This window comes from Chelonoidis abingdonii, chromosome 3, assembly GCF_003597395.2.
Source record: "Chelonoidis abingdonii isolate Lonesome George chromosome 3, CheloAbing_2.0, whole genome shotgun sequence".
NCBI lineage: Eukaryota > Metazoa > Chordata > Testudines > Testudinidae > Chelonoidis > Chelonoidis abingdonii.
Window position 1 is genome coordinate 36,723,702 of NC_133771.1, and position 17,323 is coordinate 36,741,024.

The 17,323-nt window shown below is 43.2% G+C and overlaps 1 protein-coding gene across 2 annotated transcripts in view; it reads right to left on the reverse strand.

Annotated features, from left to right (window-relative positions):
- The window catches only part of DCDC2C (doublecortin domain containing 2C), a 124,115-nt gene that overhangs the window by 33,654 nt on the left and 73,138 nt on the right, over positions 1-17,323 (reverse strand). For both annotated transcript variants that reach the window (XM_075063692.1, XM_075063691.1), the window contains exon 8: positions 15,858-15,958. In XM_075063692.1, coding sequence (XP_074919793.1) covers positions 15,858-15,958 — 101 coding nt within the window. The remainder of the gene's footprint in view (positions 1-15,857; positions 15,959-17,323) is intronic.

The following is a 17,323-nucleotide window of genomic DNA, read 5'->3' on the forward strand; positions in this document are numbered from 1 at the left end:
AGGGACAATTGGGTCCTCCGTTGTCTCGTGGACTTGGGCGACGTCCGACTCTGGTGGGACCTGAGGGTCTGATGCCTGAATGGGAGCATCCTCCGTACCCGCAGGAGAGGGGCAGCTAACAGCAGCCTCTGGCACCCGGTACTCCGACGGTACGGAGCGTGATGGCACTTGAGGTCCACCTTGGGCTTGGTGATATGCCCAAGGCATCCAGAAGGACCACTGATGAGGTCCTTGGTCTTGAGCCTGGGTCTCTTGGAGGACACGGATGGGGACATCTAAGTCACGGTCCTGTGCATAGGATGACATAGATCCATGGCGAGATGGCTAAGGAGGAGCTGAAAACCCCTGAGAATGGTCTCCATCCCTGGGTAGTCTGTCTGTATGCTGCAGCGGAGAGCGGTACCGAGCGCTATACCAGTACCGGGAACGAGACCGGGACCTGTGACCGGAACGGTGCCGGGAGGTCAACCGGGACCTCGAAGCTCGACGCCGGGAGTGGTTGCGAGAGGTGCGGTGCCAAGAGCTTGATCGGTACCGAGAGTACCGGGCTGGCGAACGGGGTCCTGAACAGTGCCGCGAATGCGACCAGTACTGAGATGGAGAACGGTACCAGGACTGCAAGCGGCGTCGGGACCGGATCGGCAATGGGACCGAGAACACCGGCGGGACCGCGATTGTGATCGATGCCTCTCAGCGGTGCCAAAGGAGGATGGTCTCAGTAGGGCAGGCTTGCCTATAGACTGTATAACCTGCACCGGCGTTGCCGGGGGTTGAGGCAGCGCAGACTCCGTCAGTGCAATCTGTTCCCTTGCCATAGAGAATGTCTCCGGCGTGGAGGGAATAGTAAGCTCAACTACAGCGCGTGCTGGGAAGCTGTCAGGCACCAGACTCGACGGCTCTTGCAGGACCGGAATCGATGGTGCTGAAGTTGTCGGTGCCATGGCAGTTGTCGATGCCGGATGGTCCAACTTAGGCGGGTACTCCAACTGCGGCATGGACACAGAAGCCGCAGGAGTCTTATGTTTTTTGACTCACGGGGAGAGGGAGCGGTGCCGAGCAGACATCTGGACCGGCGACGGTTGGTGCCGAGGGGCCTTAGCAGTACCGGTGCGCTTCTCCCTGGTGCGGACTGTCTGGCACTCGGTGCCGAGGGTGGAGGAGTAAGAGCTGCCTCCATTAGGAGCTGTCTGAGAGGAAAGTCTCGCTCCTTTTTGGCCTGCGGGTTGAAGGCCTTGCAAATGCGGCACTTATCTGCGAGGTGGGATTCCCCAAGGCACTTAAGGCAGGAGTCGTGAGGATCTCCTGTAGGCATCAGCTTGTGACAGGCCAAGCACGGTTTGAAACCCGGTGAACCGGGCATGGGCCTCGGCACTGGGTGAGGGGAAGGGGCTAATCCCCGAACTCCTCTTAACTATATACACTAACTATGTTAAAGAAAATAATAAACTAACTGCAAGTATAGAAATTTGAACTATATACACAATAAAAATGAGAAATTACGAGTAGCTAGGGAGGTGGAGATCAGCTAAGCCGTGCTCCACTGTTCCAATGACCGACACGGGCGGTAGGAAGGAACTGAAGGGCCCGTTGGGTCGGCAGGGGTATATATCCAGCACCATAATGGCGCCACTCCAGGGGGCGACCCAGCCAACTCACCAAGTGTTGCTAGGGTAAAAATCTTCCGACGAATGTGCATGCAGCGTGTGCACATCTAATTGGAATCAATATGAGCAAGCACTTGAAGAAGAATTGGGAGTTCTTTAAGATGAGTTTCTTGGATGGCCATGTAGTAAGGTGGAGTGGCCTCCCACCGATGCAGAGGGGGAGGTGTTGCCCCTTGAACCGAGGTGGGTGGAGTCTGGCCAGGCTTGGTTAAAGGGCAGGACAGTATAAAGGAGGAGCCCTGCAGCTCAGTAGAGTGGGAGCCATAGGAGGAGACAGATGCCTTCTGTCTGCTCCAGGGACTGGAGCCCAAGGAGGATCCTACCCTGCTGAAGACTGGCTGGACAAGTGGGAACCAGCAGCCAATTGAGGCACTGAGGAGTGGCCGGGACTGCCACTGCCTATCTACCCTGGGGAAGCGGAGAACCTCATGGATCCAGGTACATCCTGAGGGGAGGGGAGGAAGTGGCCCAGGGATAGCTGACACCAGTCTGACCACATTGCTGCCTGAAATGAGGTCAGCGTATTCTGGCTGGATTCCCCACTGACCCAGCAGTGGAACACTCTGCCACTGTTAGGGCCCTCGGCTAGGACCTAGTGGAGGTCCTTCTGTCCCTGGGGTGGCAGCCTCCCCACCTGTAGGCCATAAGGCCTGCATTTGTCTGCTGCCTACCTGAGCCAAGGCACCAAGCAATAGACTGCCTACTTCTCTGCCTGCCTCAGAGGTCAGAGAACCCCATCTTACCCTCTAGACTGTTTGGTGCTCCGCCTTGCCAGCGACCTGAGTTCCTAGACTGTTTGATCCCCCATCCTGCTTGAGGGCCTGAGTCCCAAGATTAAATTGCGGCTCTGCCCCTGCCTCAGGGCCAACACTCGTAGACTGCTCATTTGCTCTGCCTCTGCCAAAGGGCCAGAGCTCATATAATGCCCAGTTGTTCTGCTCCAACCTGAGGGCCAGAACCCAATGAGTGGCTGTTGTTCCGCTGTGCATGAAGGCTGGAAATTTTTAGATCATTTAGGACTCTGCCCTGCCAATGGCCAGAGCCATCTGCCTTTGCGGTTCTGCCCTGCCTAAGGGCCAGAGCCTTCAAATGTTTACTCCTCTGCTAAATCCCTGACTGTGGACAATGCCCACTGGTGTAGTGAGGCAGAGTGGCCTCCCACTGACCCACAGCAGGAGGATCTACTATTAACCCCTACAGGCCAAAAAGCCACAATTCCACAGTCATAAAAGAGGACAATACTGGCAAAAAGCATACCCAGGTTCAGTGGCAAAATGAAGTCAGCAATGAAAAATAAAAAGCAATATATAACAAATGGAAAGGGTGGGACTAGATAGCAATCAATATAAATTAGAAATTTTGAAGTGTGGAAAATTGATATGGGAAGCTGAAGGAATTAGGGTGACACACAAGGCTAGAAAGGGTTAAACATCATCCAAAATAAATAACCCTCAAAAGACATGTGGGGAGATAATGTTTGTGTTTTTGTGTATTTACATATGTATGAGTAGAGTCAACGATGTAATCAACAGTCCCTGTCCAGGCTGTATTCTGATAATTCAGAGATCAAAAGAACATGCTAGCATTTAAATTAATTCTAAACATGGGATATCTCTGTATACATCTGTCTTTGAGATCTATAGCAAATAATCTGTGAATGGTGGAGGAACAAGCAAATTGCCTTATGTTAATTCTACAGCTAAGAACCGGTGATGGACTGCCTTCAAAATCATGCTAATTACACCTTTTGAATTCCAACTTGTCAAAAAGGACATGAAATTGTATAAAAGATCGTTGGCTCCTGATTCCGTTATCTCAGATCTGCTTAAGCTTCATCGGGGGAAGTTTGAATCACAAGACTGAGGTCCCAATTATGCTGGTAAACCCTGAACATGAGATCTGACCATTGGACTATAACCTATGAACTATTTCCAAAAGAACTCTTTGCAACTACAAAGCTCACATCTCTGATATGAATCTGAATCTTAAGAATTGAACTCATACCTGTATGTATATTGATCTTTTAACTATACTCTCTCTCTCTTTTGTTTTTAATAAAGTTTAGTTTAGTTAATAAGAATTGGCTGTGGCATATATTTGGGTAAGATCTGGAATATTCAGTAAACCTGGGAAGTAATGTGTCCAATCCTTTGGGACTGGCAGAACCTTTTCTTTTATATGATGAAATAAAATTTTCAGAAATCATCATATTTGACTTAGATACCTGGATGGAGGCCTGAGGCTGGATCACTTTAAGGGAACTGTGTTGTTTGGACTTCTGAGTAACCAGTAAGGTAATAAAGAGGCTGTTTTATGCTGTCTTGGTAAATCTAAGTATTGGAATATCCGCCAGCTTTATGGGGATTGTCTGGCCTATTCATTGCAGTTCACTCTAATTGAGTGACTATAGCTGGCCCCCAATGGGACTCCAGTCACATAGGGAAAAATCCATGCTAACAGAGCTAAGGACAATAGGAAGGAGATCCCTGAGCAGCATATGAAAATTTTCAGAAGTTTGTGAGCTGAGGGACACCTGCCGGGAATCGGGGCTTCAGCACTTGGGAGGCACCTGCCAGGGCTTGGGGTTTCAGCCCTGCTCCTGCTGAAGCCCTGAACACTAGCAGGCACACCTTGTGAGGCTGAAGCCCCAAGCCCCTCCTCCCTGCTGGGCAGAAGCCCCATCCCACCACCCAGTTGCAAGGCAGAGGTCCCATGCTCCCCCCTCAGTCTGGTAGGTGGAGAATGGAGGACCCACGAGGGGGACTTTGCAAGCCACACTTTAATTATAAAAGAGCCGCATGTGGCTCGTGGGCCACAGTTTGGCCATCCCTGGTATATTAGGAACAAAAGAAATCCTGGCAATGGTATAGGCCCAATGCTAGATGGAAGTGGTAAAATTGTTAATAACAGTGCAGAAAAGACAGAAGTGTTCAATAAATATTTCTGACTTTTTTTTTAAAGAAGAGGGAGGATGTACTCATATAACATGAGGATGATGAAGCAATTTCCAGTCTATTAGTTAACGAGGAGGATGCTAGACAACATCATCTACTAGTGATAAACATTTTAAAATCAACAAGCCCAAATAGCTTGCACTAAAGAGTCTTAAAAGAATTGGCTGAAGAAATCTCTGGTGCACTGATGTTAATTCTTAATAAATCTTGGAAGACTAGGGAAATTCCAGAACACTGTAAGAGTATTAATGGTGAAAGTAGCAATACTCAAAAAGAGAGAGCAGGATGACTCAGGTAAATATTGGTCAGTTAACCTAACATCAATTCCAGGAAAAATAATGGAGAAGCTGGTACTGGATTTAACTGATAAAGAATTATATATGATTTAATTGATAAAGAATTAAAAGACAAGAATATAATTAATGTCAGTCAACATGATTTTATAGAAAGTAAGTCTTTCTCGTCAAATAATGCTGATTTCATTGTTTGATGAGACAGCAAATTTGGCTGATAAAGGTAACTGCATAGAAAGCAGTGACTCTGACAAGGATTTAGGGGGTTACAGTGGACAAGCAAATCAACACGAGTCCCCAGAATGATTAGATAGCAAAAAGGGCCACTGAGATCCTTGGATGTCTAAACTGGGGGGATAGAAAGTAAAAGTAGGCAAGTGATTTTGCATCGTGTACAGCATTGATGAGACCAATATTTGAATATTGCTTATATTTCTGCCACCCATATTTTAAAAAAGATGTTGAAAAATCAGAGAGGGTACAGAAAAGAGCAACAAAACCAATTCAAGAGCTGGAGAAAATGCCTTAAATTGAGACATTTAAAGAGTTCAATCTCTTTATCTTATTTAAAAAAAAAAAAAAAGATTGAGAGATTAATTAATTACACTTTATTCATACTTACATGAGGAGAAAATACCAGACTCTACTCTATCAGAAAAAGGCATAAACAAAAACTAATGACTGGAAACTGAAACCAGTCAAAATCAAATGAAAAGTTAGGCACACATTTTTAACTGTCAGAGTGATTCACTATTGGTACACTTACCAAAGGAAGTGGTGGAGATTCTCCACCTCTGGATGTCGTCAAATCAAGTTATTTGGTTCAATGATAGGTAACCAGATGAAATGTAATGGCCTGTTATATACAGGGGGTCAGATTAGAAGACACCTAATGGTACCTTCTGGCCTTAAACCAGTGGTTGTACTAGGGACCCCTTTCACACAGCAAGCCACTGAGTACGATCCTCCATATAAATTAAAAAAAAACATTTAAATATATTTGACACCATTATAAATGCTGGAGGCAAAGCGGGCTTTGGGGTGGAGGCTGACAGCTCGTGACCCCGCACATAATAACCTTGTGACCCGCTGAGGAGTCACGACCCTCAGTTTGAGAACCCTTCCCTTAAATTCTACGAAGAATCAGAAAGAAAGGATGGCAGTTCAGGTTAGTTGTATCTGAAATAGCATCGCATATCACCAAGAGCAGAGATGCATCCAATACTTCCCTCCTTCTCCCTAAGAATGAGAATAAAGAAGATCAAAGACACTTCAAATAGAAAACTGCCCAAAGCTAAGACCATGCCTTCTAGATATTTCCTCTTCCGCAAATCAGCATCTCCTCCATCTTATCTGGGCTCCTTTTAAACCAGTTTCCTCCCAACCACTTCACCACATTTGTCAGATTGATGACATTGCAAAACAAAATTCTCACTATTTCCCCTGAGGTCTTGACATACATATTGGAGAGGATGGTTGGCAAGTTGGAACCCTGCAGTACTCTGCTTGTAAAAGACCTTGGGGAACTAAAATAATGCTTTCATTGTACCCTTTAGCATCTTTCAAACAGAAAGAAAAGAGTCCACTGAAGGGTTATCTTCCTGAAAGATCCCACAGGCAAGTCATCAAAGCCCAGTAGTTATTAGGATCAAAGGCTGCTGATAGCTTTTGATCCTCATCAGCATGTACACCATTGCTAGAGATACTGCCATCAACAAAATCACCTGTGCATTGCACCTACAGCTAAAACAAAACTGACAGTGATATGCAACATTTGCAAGTTCAAGATATAACTGGAGCTATTCAAACAACATCTTTCCAATAACCTCCCCAAAAACGAAAGGTTGGAGACTGAGATGCATCATGAGATTATTTTTGGAGCAGGGCCTCAAAAATGGCAACCTGCCCTGTTGAATACTCTTTTTTCAGAAATATCATCTAAAATTAAAATGGGGGGGGGGAGTGATAGCTCAGTGGTTTGAGCATTGGCCTGCTAAACCCAGGGTTGTGAGTTCAATCCTTGAGGGGGCCACTCAGGGATCTGGGGCAAAAATCAGTACTTGGTCCTGCTAGTGAAGGCAGGGGGCTGGACACCTTTCAAGCTTCCTTCCAGTTCTAGGAGATTGGTATATCTCCAACTATTTTTTTTATTATTATTTTCAAATATTTTAATATTTAAAGCCATGCAATTTGATTACAAGTCTTTATGACTAAATATAGTGAAATGCATGCTCACTGTATGTGATTATTTAAAAATACAAATAAGTAAGTAGTTTGGAGTGTTGGTATTTGCTGCTCTATATTATAAACTCTTTGAGACATAGGTCTTATCTACACTAGATAGGCTTTGCTGGTATAGCTATACCAGAAGAGCTTACCAGCAGCCTCTCCTAGTACAGATGCAGTCTATTTTATTTTCATTATTTTGCCAGTATAGTTTATACCAGTTCCCTGAAAAAAATAAGCAAAAGTGCTTTGATGTCACTATCACCGTGTCTATGCTCCTAACTGGCATAGCTATGCTGGCAAAACTTTTAAATGTAGACCAGGCCGCAGACCAAGGTTTCCTAAGTGTTTAAACAAAGCCTAACACATCAGGAGTCCCAAACCTAATTACTGAAAGCTTTTAATCTTCACCATTGGACCAAATCCTGATGCTAGGGAAGTTAGTGGCAAAAATCCTGTTTACTTCAGCAGACCAGGATTTGACCCCAAGTACTTTAGCACTAGAGGCACAAAATCAGTTTGAAATTCTCAGTTAAAAAGTGTGTTGAAAGTTGTTTCAGGTACTACAAGAGTACCCGAGTACCCTGCCAGTTGTGGTTTTAGAGCCATATTTATTTTTAAAAATACATTTCTCTTCCCTGTTGCTGTGTAAAAGATTCACACACACACACACAAAAAGAGGGAAGTGACCAACTAATGGACTATACAGTGGAGACAACGAAAATTAACTTTACACAATGGGCTGTGAAATGCACAACATAAAGAGAATTTTGTGGGGGATTTTCTCCCTAAACTCTTTCAATTATACTGATTTTAGGGGTTACTTGTATCAACAGCGGACAAAACGTCTTCAGAAATAAGTTTGATTTTTAAATTTTTGATGTCCCTTTAATTATGGGCAAACTGCATTCTAACATCAAAACCCTGTCTGACTTTTCTAATAAAGTCTACAGTGGTGTTCTGCATTGATATCTTCAGCAAAACTGAACAGACTCTCTTCTGGAAGACTGCTTGGAGGGCTTCCAAGATACACCTTTTAAGATTGCAGCAAGATTTGGAAATTAGATAAGCTTTCTGTTTCCATCTTTCCACGAGGTCGTGTTTACCAGGCTAGGTTGGTTCTGTGTTAACTATCCCCACTACAAATTTTACCACAAGTACCAAAGGCTTGTATTATCCAACAAAATTTCTTTACTGGTGATTACATTTCACTTTTTGGTTTTATTTCAATAGGAATGACATTTGCATTCTTTAGCTGAATTTTTTTTCCTGCTAGTCTTTACTTAAAAATTGGATTGACCTAGCTACATTTCTCAGGCCTGTGAAAAAGTTTGCACCCTGTGCATTGTAGTTAAGTCAACCTAATGATTTAGTGTGGCTAAACAGTGAAGAAACAGAGTTTAATATTTCTGATTTCATAATTCCACTTATCTGTATTTTTTGCCCTAAAGCATAATTTCAAAGTATCCACTGATGGCAGAATAATGGAAATGCAGTCTTACTCCCCGTCAGTCTCTTGAATGAAATCTTCAAAAAATGTCAGCATTGTAAATATAGTATCAGTTAGAGAGACACCAAAGTTGTATTTAATTTCTTAGCAAAAGAGACGAATGAAGCCAGTTTATTTTCAGGATAATCTTTTCATAGGTCTATCTTGCGATAATATCAGGAAGAAGCTATGTAACAGGCAGGCCCGGTTTCTGAAATATTATGAGTTCAAAGATGGCAGCAAAGAAATGTTTACAATAGCTGACCAGTTTCTAATCTCTATATGGCTAGTAGAGTTAATAAAACATCATGACTAGACAGCTGAAATGTATATGCAAACCCATGCAAACTGTGAACATGAGTCACTAAAGATTTCTTTCAGCATTAGTATCATAGAAGCGAACAACACAGGTATGATCTTTGTCTCTCAACCAATGAGCACATCGTTCTTGTGCTTAAGTATTCACAGTGGAGAACAAAAGTATTTTAGTAAATTTTTTATTGATCTAGTTAACAGTTAGATGGACTTATAATTAAAAGTAAATAATGGGTCTATACAAAAGCCATTTTTTATCAAGCTGGTGATGGAGAGTTTGGTTCCACATGGAGCACTAATACATGGAAAACCTAGTTAATAGAGCCTATAAAGTCAGGTTTTATTCTGCACCTGTATACAGAGCTACAAAAAAAGTGTCCAGTGAAATATCCAGGGAAATTCAGAGAGCAGTGATGACAAAGTATTTTCTATGCAAGAGTGTGTGAGCCACTTCCTTTCCAAGGCCAATTAAAACTAGTCACAGAACAGAAGAGAAAGCTTCTAAACTCTTAGCGTACCCTCAAACAGTTGTCTTTTTCTCAGTCTCCAAAAGTAACACCATGTAGCTTAGAGTGCAGGCAGGACCAAATATATCTCTTAACTCTAGTAACTTCCAAATGTTACTAGAATTAGGGGACCCTGTGGGAAATTAGAAGAAACTATGTCTCCTTTTATAACAGCAGCTGCCACTGGGATGTCTTAAGGAGGAGTATGACACACACACACACACACACACTCTCTCTCTATAAGTGGAATTTATATGAACAGAGAGGCAAAGGAGTGTCAGGTCATGAAGCAAGCTAACCTGAGCTAATCACTCCAAACCAGTTCATACATATTGGTGGGCTAGTAAGAAGCAGACCACTGCTGCATCCTGAGCAACTTCTGTTCCATGAATAAACAGATGACTTCACTTCCCTGTGCTGTCCATCTGGCACCTTTCACAAGCTCTAAATTTAATTTAAAATACAAACAAAGATTTTACTGTCACAAGTGGTTTGATCTGATAGATGAACTGAATGAGAGATTTGACAGGAGGTAATAGTTCATTGCCTTTAGGCAATCTCTCTCATTCTTCCTGAAATTGAAAGATGATGGTGTCTTTAATCAGATTTGTTTTTGTTTATACAAAAAAGAAACATAAAAGCCATTATTTGTATTTGGAGAAGATCAAGATAGAGATGAAGCAGAATATATTATGGATCCTGACTGGTAAACACTTCACCTTGCTTCATTTTTTAAATATCAGCAACACTGGTGTTTTAACCAATCTGTTACAGTACTGTGCAAGTATTGTTATCCAGATATTTAAAAAACGGAACTGGTCTAATCCCTTCCTCTACAGACAATGAAGCTTGTTTTTCACATGTACAGTAAAGGCTGAATGATTCTTACCCACACTGCAAAAAAAAAGCTGAAGTTCACGTGAAATGAATAATGCATTCACACTCAGTTGTGCTCAGCAACTGTCCAGTAGTAAGTTTTTGTAATATTGTGTTGTTACATTGTTTGGAAGTGTCTGCATTCCTGCAAAATAATATGCAATTGTCTGTGTCAGTCTGTACATCTGTAGGTGCAGTTGTGTCACAAGTAACTGAGTGTAAGCACTAGAAGAATCTTGCCACTTCATATGCTGTTCAGTTAGATCCAAGTCCCCACTCTGCTCTCATTTTGCCAATGAAACTGGCTACGTCTCCCTTCCTACGTGTGCTGTGCAGAAAGTAAACACTATCAGGTTTTGTGTCTATCTCCAGGGAATCTAATAGATTCCAGATCAAAAAACTTTTAATACATACAAACTGAAAAATCAGAGTATTCTCCCAGAGGCCACAGAATTTCAGCAAGTATCCATACACCATCTCCCAGATCCAGTGTCTGTCAGGGATTAGAAGGCATAGCCTTGCTCAGGAGTATAAAGCTGGAAGCTATGCTTTGAATCACTGGAGGAAGTAGTGCAAGGGAGCAAGTAAAAAGCTGCAGCTTTTTCTCTCATTTCTATCAGCATCAGAGGGACTAAAATGTTATAAACACATATTTTATAGTTTATATACTGCAATTTAAATCCCTGGTTCGTATCGCTCAGTTACTTGCAAATACTTAGCCCACAGTTTTTGGTAGATGAATGAAGGAACTTGATTTTAGCATTTTTCCTTACCTTGATGGTTTAAAAATTTAAGGAATGGTATTTAAGTAGCAGAGGAAAAAGTTTTAGGTGTCTGCCTTCAATACATGCTACTCTGAAAACTTAATGGTATCAAGACAACCCTTATCTATCAGATCATAATACTTTCTCTTTCTGATTTACTAAAAACATTGCCGATACCACAGCAAAGACAGAACAGAATCATGCATTCTGGAATGTCTTTTATTGCATTGAATGAAGCATGAGCGATTACTGCCTTGTGGGCAGGTGATGTATGTGTCCATTCACTGAGCTCTTGAGATCAGAGTGAACTGGAGGAGTTAAGGGAGACAGAGAGGTACATAGACGAGACTTTTAGGGACACAACAGAACAGTCGTACCCCTGCAGACAACTTCTCTGCTGTGGAGGAGGATGAAAGTCTGGGGAAAGGAGAATATCAAGCTGGAATGGAGGGAAACAATCCCATAATTGGGATTCTCCTACAGATGATGTCATCCTCTCATCCCCTCCCAGGGGAGGAGCCCCCAGTTATTATGAAGAGCCAGGTAATAGTAATGGGGGATTCTATTAAAAATATAGATAGCTGGGTTTGTGATAACCAGGAGAACCACATTGTGAATAGCCTTCCAGGTGTGAAGACTGCAGACCTCTCAAGACATCTAGATAAACTTACATTCAGTGCTGGAGGAGATGGTTGTCATGGTACATGTATGTACCAGTGACATAGGGAAAGGTAAGAGAGAGGTCTTGGAGGCCAAATTTAGGCTGCCAGGTAAGAGATTAAAATCCAGGACTTCTAGGACAGCATTCTCTGAAATGCTTCCAGTTCCACACACAGGGCCAGCTAGACAGGCAGAACTGAGGGTCTCAATGCATGGATTAAATGATGATGTTCGGAGAGGGGATTTAAATCTATTAGAACCTGGTGAACCCTTGGGGAAAGAAGGGGCATATACAGGAAAGACAGGCTCCACCTAAACCAAAAGGAACTAAATTGCTGGAATGTAAAATTAAAAAGATCTCAGAGGAGGTTTTAAATACAGGGCTGGGAGAAAGCCGACTGGTTCAGAGGAGTACATTGTTCAGACAGAGACGTCCCTGAGGGGAGGATTTATTAAAGGGGATACTCTGTGTTCTCGTACAGATGAGAGGACAGAGGTTGATAAAGTACAGGTAGGAACTGAAGAGAAACAGTCAAAAGAAAAAAAAGAGTCCCATTGAATTACATCGCACAAATGCAGACAACTAAATATTGATAAATTTTATAAGTGCTTGTATACAAATGCTAGAAGCCTAAACACTCAGATGGGTGAACTTGATGCCTGGTATTAAATGAGGATATTGATAAAATAGGCATCACAGAAACTTTGTGGAACAATCATAACCAATGGGATACGATAATACCGGGGTACAAAATATACAGGAATGACAGAATAGGTTGTGCTGGATGGGGAGTGGAATTATATGTGAAAGAAGCCTGACGTTAAATATAGTAAAATCTTAAACCAAACACTACCATAGAATCTACATGGATAGAAATTCCATGTTTCAATAATAAGAGCATAGCAGTAGGAATACACTACCGACCTGATGGTGATTGTGAAATGCTCAGGGAAATTAGAGAGGCTACAAAAACTGAAAACTCAATAATAATGGGGGATTTCAACTATCCCCATAACGACTGGGTATATGTCACCTCAGGGCCGGAGGCAAAGACAGAATTTCTAGATAGCACTAATGATTGCTTCTTGGAACAGCTAGTCCGGGAACCCACAAGGGGAGAGACAATTCTTCATTTAGTCCTATATGTAGCACAGGATCTTGTCCAAGAGATGACTATAGTTGAACTGCTCTGTAATAGTGGTAGTAATACTGACTATAATGTAATTAAATGTAACATCCTTATGGGGAGGGGGGAGGGAGACATCAACAAAGCCCAACATATTAGCATTTAACTTGTGATACAGCATGGCCAGAGGGAAGCACAAGAGTGTTAGCAGGGGGCCTTATTCCCTGCCAAGGGAGGAAGGTTTGCTTTAGATTAACTAGAACAGCTGTGGCCAATTAGAGCACCTGACTTCACTTAGAGCACCTGACTCCAGTCATAGCACCTGACTCCAATTAGAGCACCTGACGTCAGTTAGAGCACCTGACTCCAGTCATGGGATATAAACCCCTGCTTCAGTCAGACAGGGGGTGGTAGTTGAAGGAGAAAGGTTGGATTGGAGCAGAGTGCAGATTGCAGAAGAGAAGAGTTTGTCCAGAGAGAAATAGAAGGTTTGGAGGAGTGCTGCGGTGGATTGGGAAGCCCAACAGAAACCCTAGGTAAGGGGCACCAGGCTTGTATAGAAGAGAGGCGAGAAGCCCTTCACAAGCTGACGGGTATGAGAGGGAAGTAACCCAGGGGAAGAAACCGCTAGTCAAGTGGTTCACCACAACCCCAGGGCCCCTGGGTTGGGACCTGGAGTAGAGGGCGGGCCCAGGTCCCTCCCTCTCCACTCCCCTCCTCCAAGGACACTAGGGGAGTGATTAAGAACTGGTTCAGAGGCAAGCAATATCGCCCTGAACCTACCCCAGAGAAGAGAAAGCGCGAGACCCAGAGAACAGTACCGGCAATTTGCCACAAACTTCAGAAAGGGGACCCACACAAAAATAAGGATGCTAGTTAAATGGAAATTAAAAGGTAAGGTCACAAAAGTGAAATGACTGCAAGCTGCATGTTATTAAAAACACCATAACTGAGGCTCAAATTAAATGTATACCCCAAATTATAACTCATAGTAAGAAGACCAAAAAAGTACCACCATGGTTAAACAAAGTAAAAGAAGTGGTTAGAGGCAAAAAAGGCATCCTTTACAAGTTAGAAGTTAAATCCTACTGAAGGAAATAGAAAGGAGCATAAACTCTGGCAAGTCAAGTGCAAAAGTATAAGCAAGCCAAAAAGAATCTGAAGAGCAGCTAAAAACTAATAATTTTTGAGAGCATGTAGACGGTTAAATTACTTTGCTACTGCAGTCTGCATTCCAGAAGTTGTAAAGGACAAGGCAGGCCCTCACAAGGATATCTACCCTTATGTTATCCAGGAACTTAGACCAACTTTGAATGAATTGGGAATCTCCACTCCAGAGGCTCTCGGCCTGGACAAAGCATAAACGTAACTGATGGGCTGCACATGCATTTTATTAATGCTCCCTGATTGTACAGAGTTGCCTGGAGACATAGATGTTAAAATATTACCCTATTTGAAATAACTAATAAAAAACTCATAATTTTTTAATGTACATCAGATGCAGGAAGCCTGCCAAACAATCGGTGGGGCCACTGTACAATCAAAATTCTAAAGGAGCACTCAAGGAAGACAAGGTCATTGAAGAAAAGCTAAATGAATTTTTTGCATCAGTCTTCACTACAGAGGATGTGAGCCATTCTTTTTAGGTGACAAACCTGAGGAGCTGTCCTAGACCGAGGCGTTAGAGGGATGTGTTGGTACAAACTGATACATTAAACAATAATAATTAAACAATCAGAAAAGGCTGGGAAGCAGCCAATAAGGGCCAGGTGGGCCCCATCAAAGAGCTGCAGGGCCAGAAGGTAGTCCGTCCTTCTCCAGCCTTGGAGAGGGAAAGACTGGTTGCCTGCAAGCAGAAGGGGGTACCTTGGGCAGAGTAGCGGTGGGAGGAACAGGAGGAGCTCCAGCCTGGCGAACTCCCAGGCTGAGGCTTTGCTTCCTAGGCCTGAGGAGGTACTGGAGCTGTGGGGAGCTGCCAGAGAAGGAAAAGGCAGCAGGTCCAACCACCTGGATGATGATGAGTGGCCACTTCAGACTGCAGTTTGCCCCTGAAGGAAGGGGCTAGATGAAGACTGGGAGTGGGCTACTGAGGCGAGGTGGGCTTAAGGGATTGGGGTTCCCTGGGGAAGGGAGGAGCCTTGAGTGTGGGGGTACTGCCATGGGCTGTACCCAGGAGAAGGGGCACTGCAGGCTCGTGAGAGATGTGGGGTCAGAAGTACTATAAGTAGTGGAGATTGACAAGGAAGCAGGTACCAGTAGGGAGACACTGGCCAGCAGGAGGCGCTTGGAGGCTGGGATGAGCTAATTCCTGGACGACCAGCAGGAGGCACTGCAGCGGTGAGTGCACGCCGTGCTACAATATCCCACAACTTAGAGCAAGAGAAGTCACAGAATGCATACAGAACAGCAGCAAAGCAAAGCACTCTGGGATACTTGCACAGAATGTTACTCACCTACTCTGCCCAAATCCATGCCATGTATACACACTGATCCATACTGAAGCAGAAAATATTTTACAGTTGATGCACAATTATTGCAGACTGACTAATATGCACCAATCAATGTGCAAGAAAAATCAGTGCAAATTAAAACCCCCAAGTAGATAAGCTTATTTAAAGCTTGCTGATTTTTTTTCATTAAGACTAATAGAGAAGACATATGCTTTGATATGTGTAATTCAGCAAGCTGTAAGGAAAGAGGAAGATCATACACCAAATTGTTTCACTTCTTCTATCTTTATTTCAACCATGGATTTTTTTTTACAGACTAATAGCTTAGTCAGGTCTCACTAATTTTTCTAATATAATAGTTACAGTAACTTAAACAAAGGGCTGCTTTTGCCCAGAGACTCCAGGAAATCTATTTCTACCTTATTCTTGTCAAAGATAGACAGAGGGCAAGAGGGGATATGCTAATTAAATTCTTTCTTCTTACTTTACAGGAATAAATTTATTAGAGGGCAATAAATTTGCCCTGAATTTACCTGATCGATAGGCATCTCCACTTTCAGATTTTTGTCTTCTTGTACCTCTGCTGCCCCTTGGACTTCTCCCCGGGGTTTACCAGCTTTAAAAATACTTGGTGCTGGAAAGTAATGAAAAACATTAGTTATAAAATACTCTTTGTAAACCTCCATGAACATGTCACAGTTCCTTGTTCATCAAATTCACGCTTATGATTATTAAAATTCATTATTTTTCTTAGTAAGTAAAGAATCACTTCTATAATAAGAAAAAAACATTAATCTTATTGGCTTTAATTCCAAAAGTTGCACAACCTAATCAATTTCAAAGAAAAAAATGTATTCCTGTTGAAATATTTTATTTTTGCTTGAAAGGACTTACTAGGAAGTGTTGTGCAGAACACTTGGCCAAGAAAGGGTTATGTAGCAGCACAAATATCAATGTCCCATAAACTAAAACTATTACAGAAACAGACTAAAAATGTTGAATTATCAGTCTTCATGCTCTAGAAGAATAAAGGGCAATCAAATAGTCAAAACATACTTTCTTCTTGTCTTCTCTTTGTTAATTTATATTATGTTTTATTTCTTAATAAAAAGCAAGAATACACATTCAGAAATTTGAGGCAGAATGAAGATCAGCAATTTGCATAATTTAATATTAAAGTATGCAGGGGTCCTGATTAGCCCTACTGTGCTAGGTTTTGTACAAATATAAGTAGACAGATACAGACAACCCTCAGTCTAATGAGCTTACAACCTAAGCTGTTTAGAAGAAACTTGCATATAAACAGAAGTAGGCAGGTGGACACAATCCCCATGTGAGAAGCTGGGCCTCTGGAACCCAGGTCTGCTGGTTCCATCCACACTGCTACCCAACAGCTCTGGTGAAGCATGGAACAGCAGATTATGAGACCTACAGGTTCAAGCATACAAGATGTCCCAACTATAGAATTCCTGAGTGGCAAAGCCTACTGTGTTCCCTAATTGGCACAAGAACACTATTTAAGGTCTAGGATAAATACCTGGAGTCTATCTGCACAACTATTTGGGTCCCTGGCTTGCTGATGCAAACAGATTGTGCTGCACACTTCTGATACCTTACCTTGCTCCTGGTTTCTGACCCTAGCCCTGCTCTCGACAACTGGCCTCGCTGCTGGACCCCTGCTCTGCTCCTGGCACCTCAGTTCCTGGTCCCCTGCTCCACTTCTAATGTGTCGCTCTGCCTTGGTTCCACTAACCCAGTTCAGCTGGATCATTTGACTTCAACCCAGTGCAGCTCACTGACCTCAACTATGACCAGATCCTATGGCATGACACTGGTACAGACTGCTGCTTCTGGCTTTGACCCTCTAGACAGGGCCGGCTCCAGGCCACAGCGTGCCAAGCATGTGCTTGGGGCAGCACGCCATGGGGGGCGCTTTGCCGGTTGCTGGGAGGACGGCAGGCAGCTCTGGTGGACCTGCCACAGGTGCAGCTGCGGACGG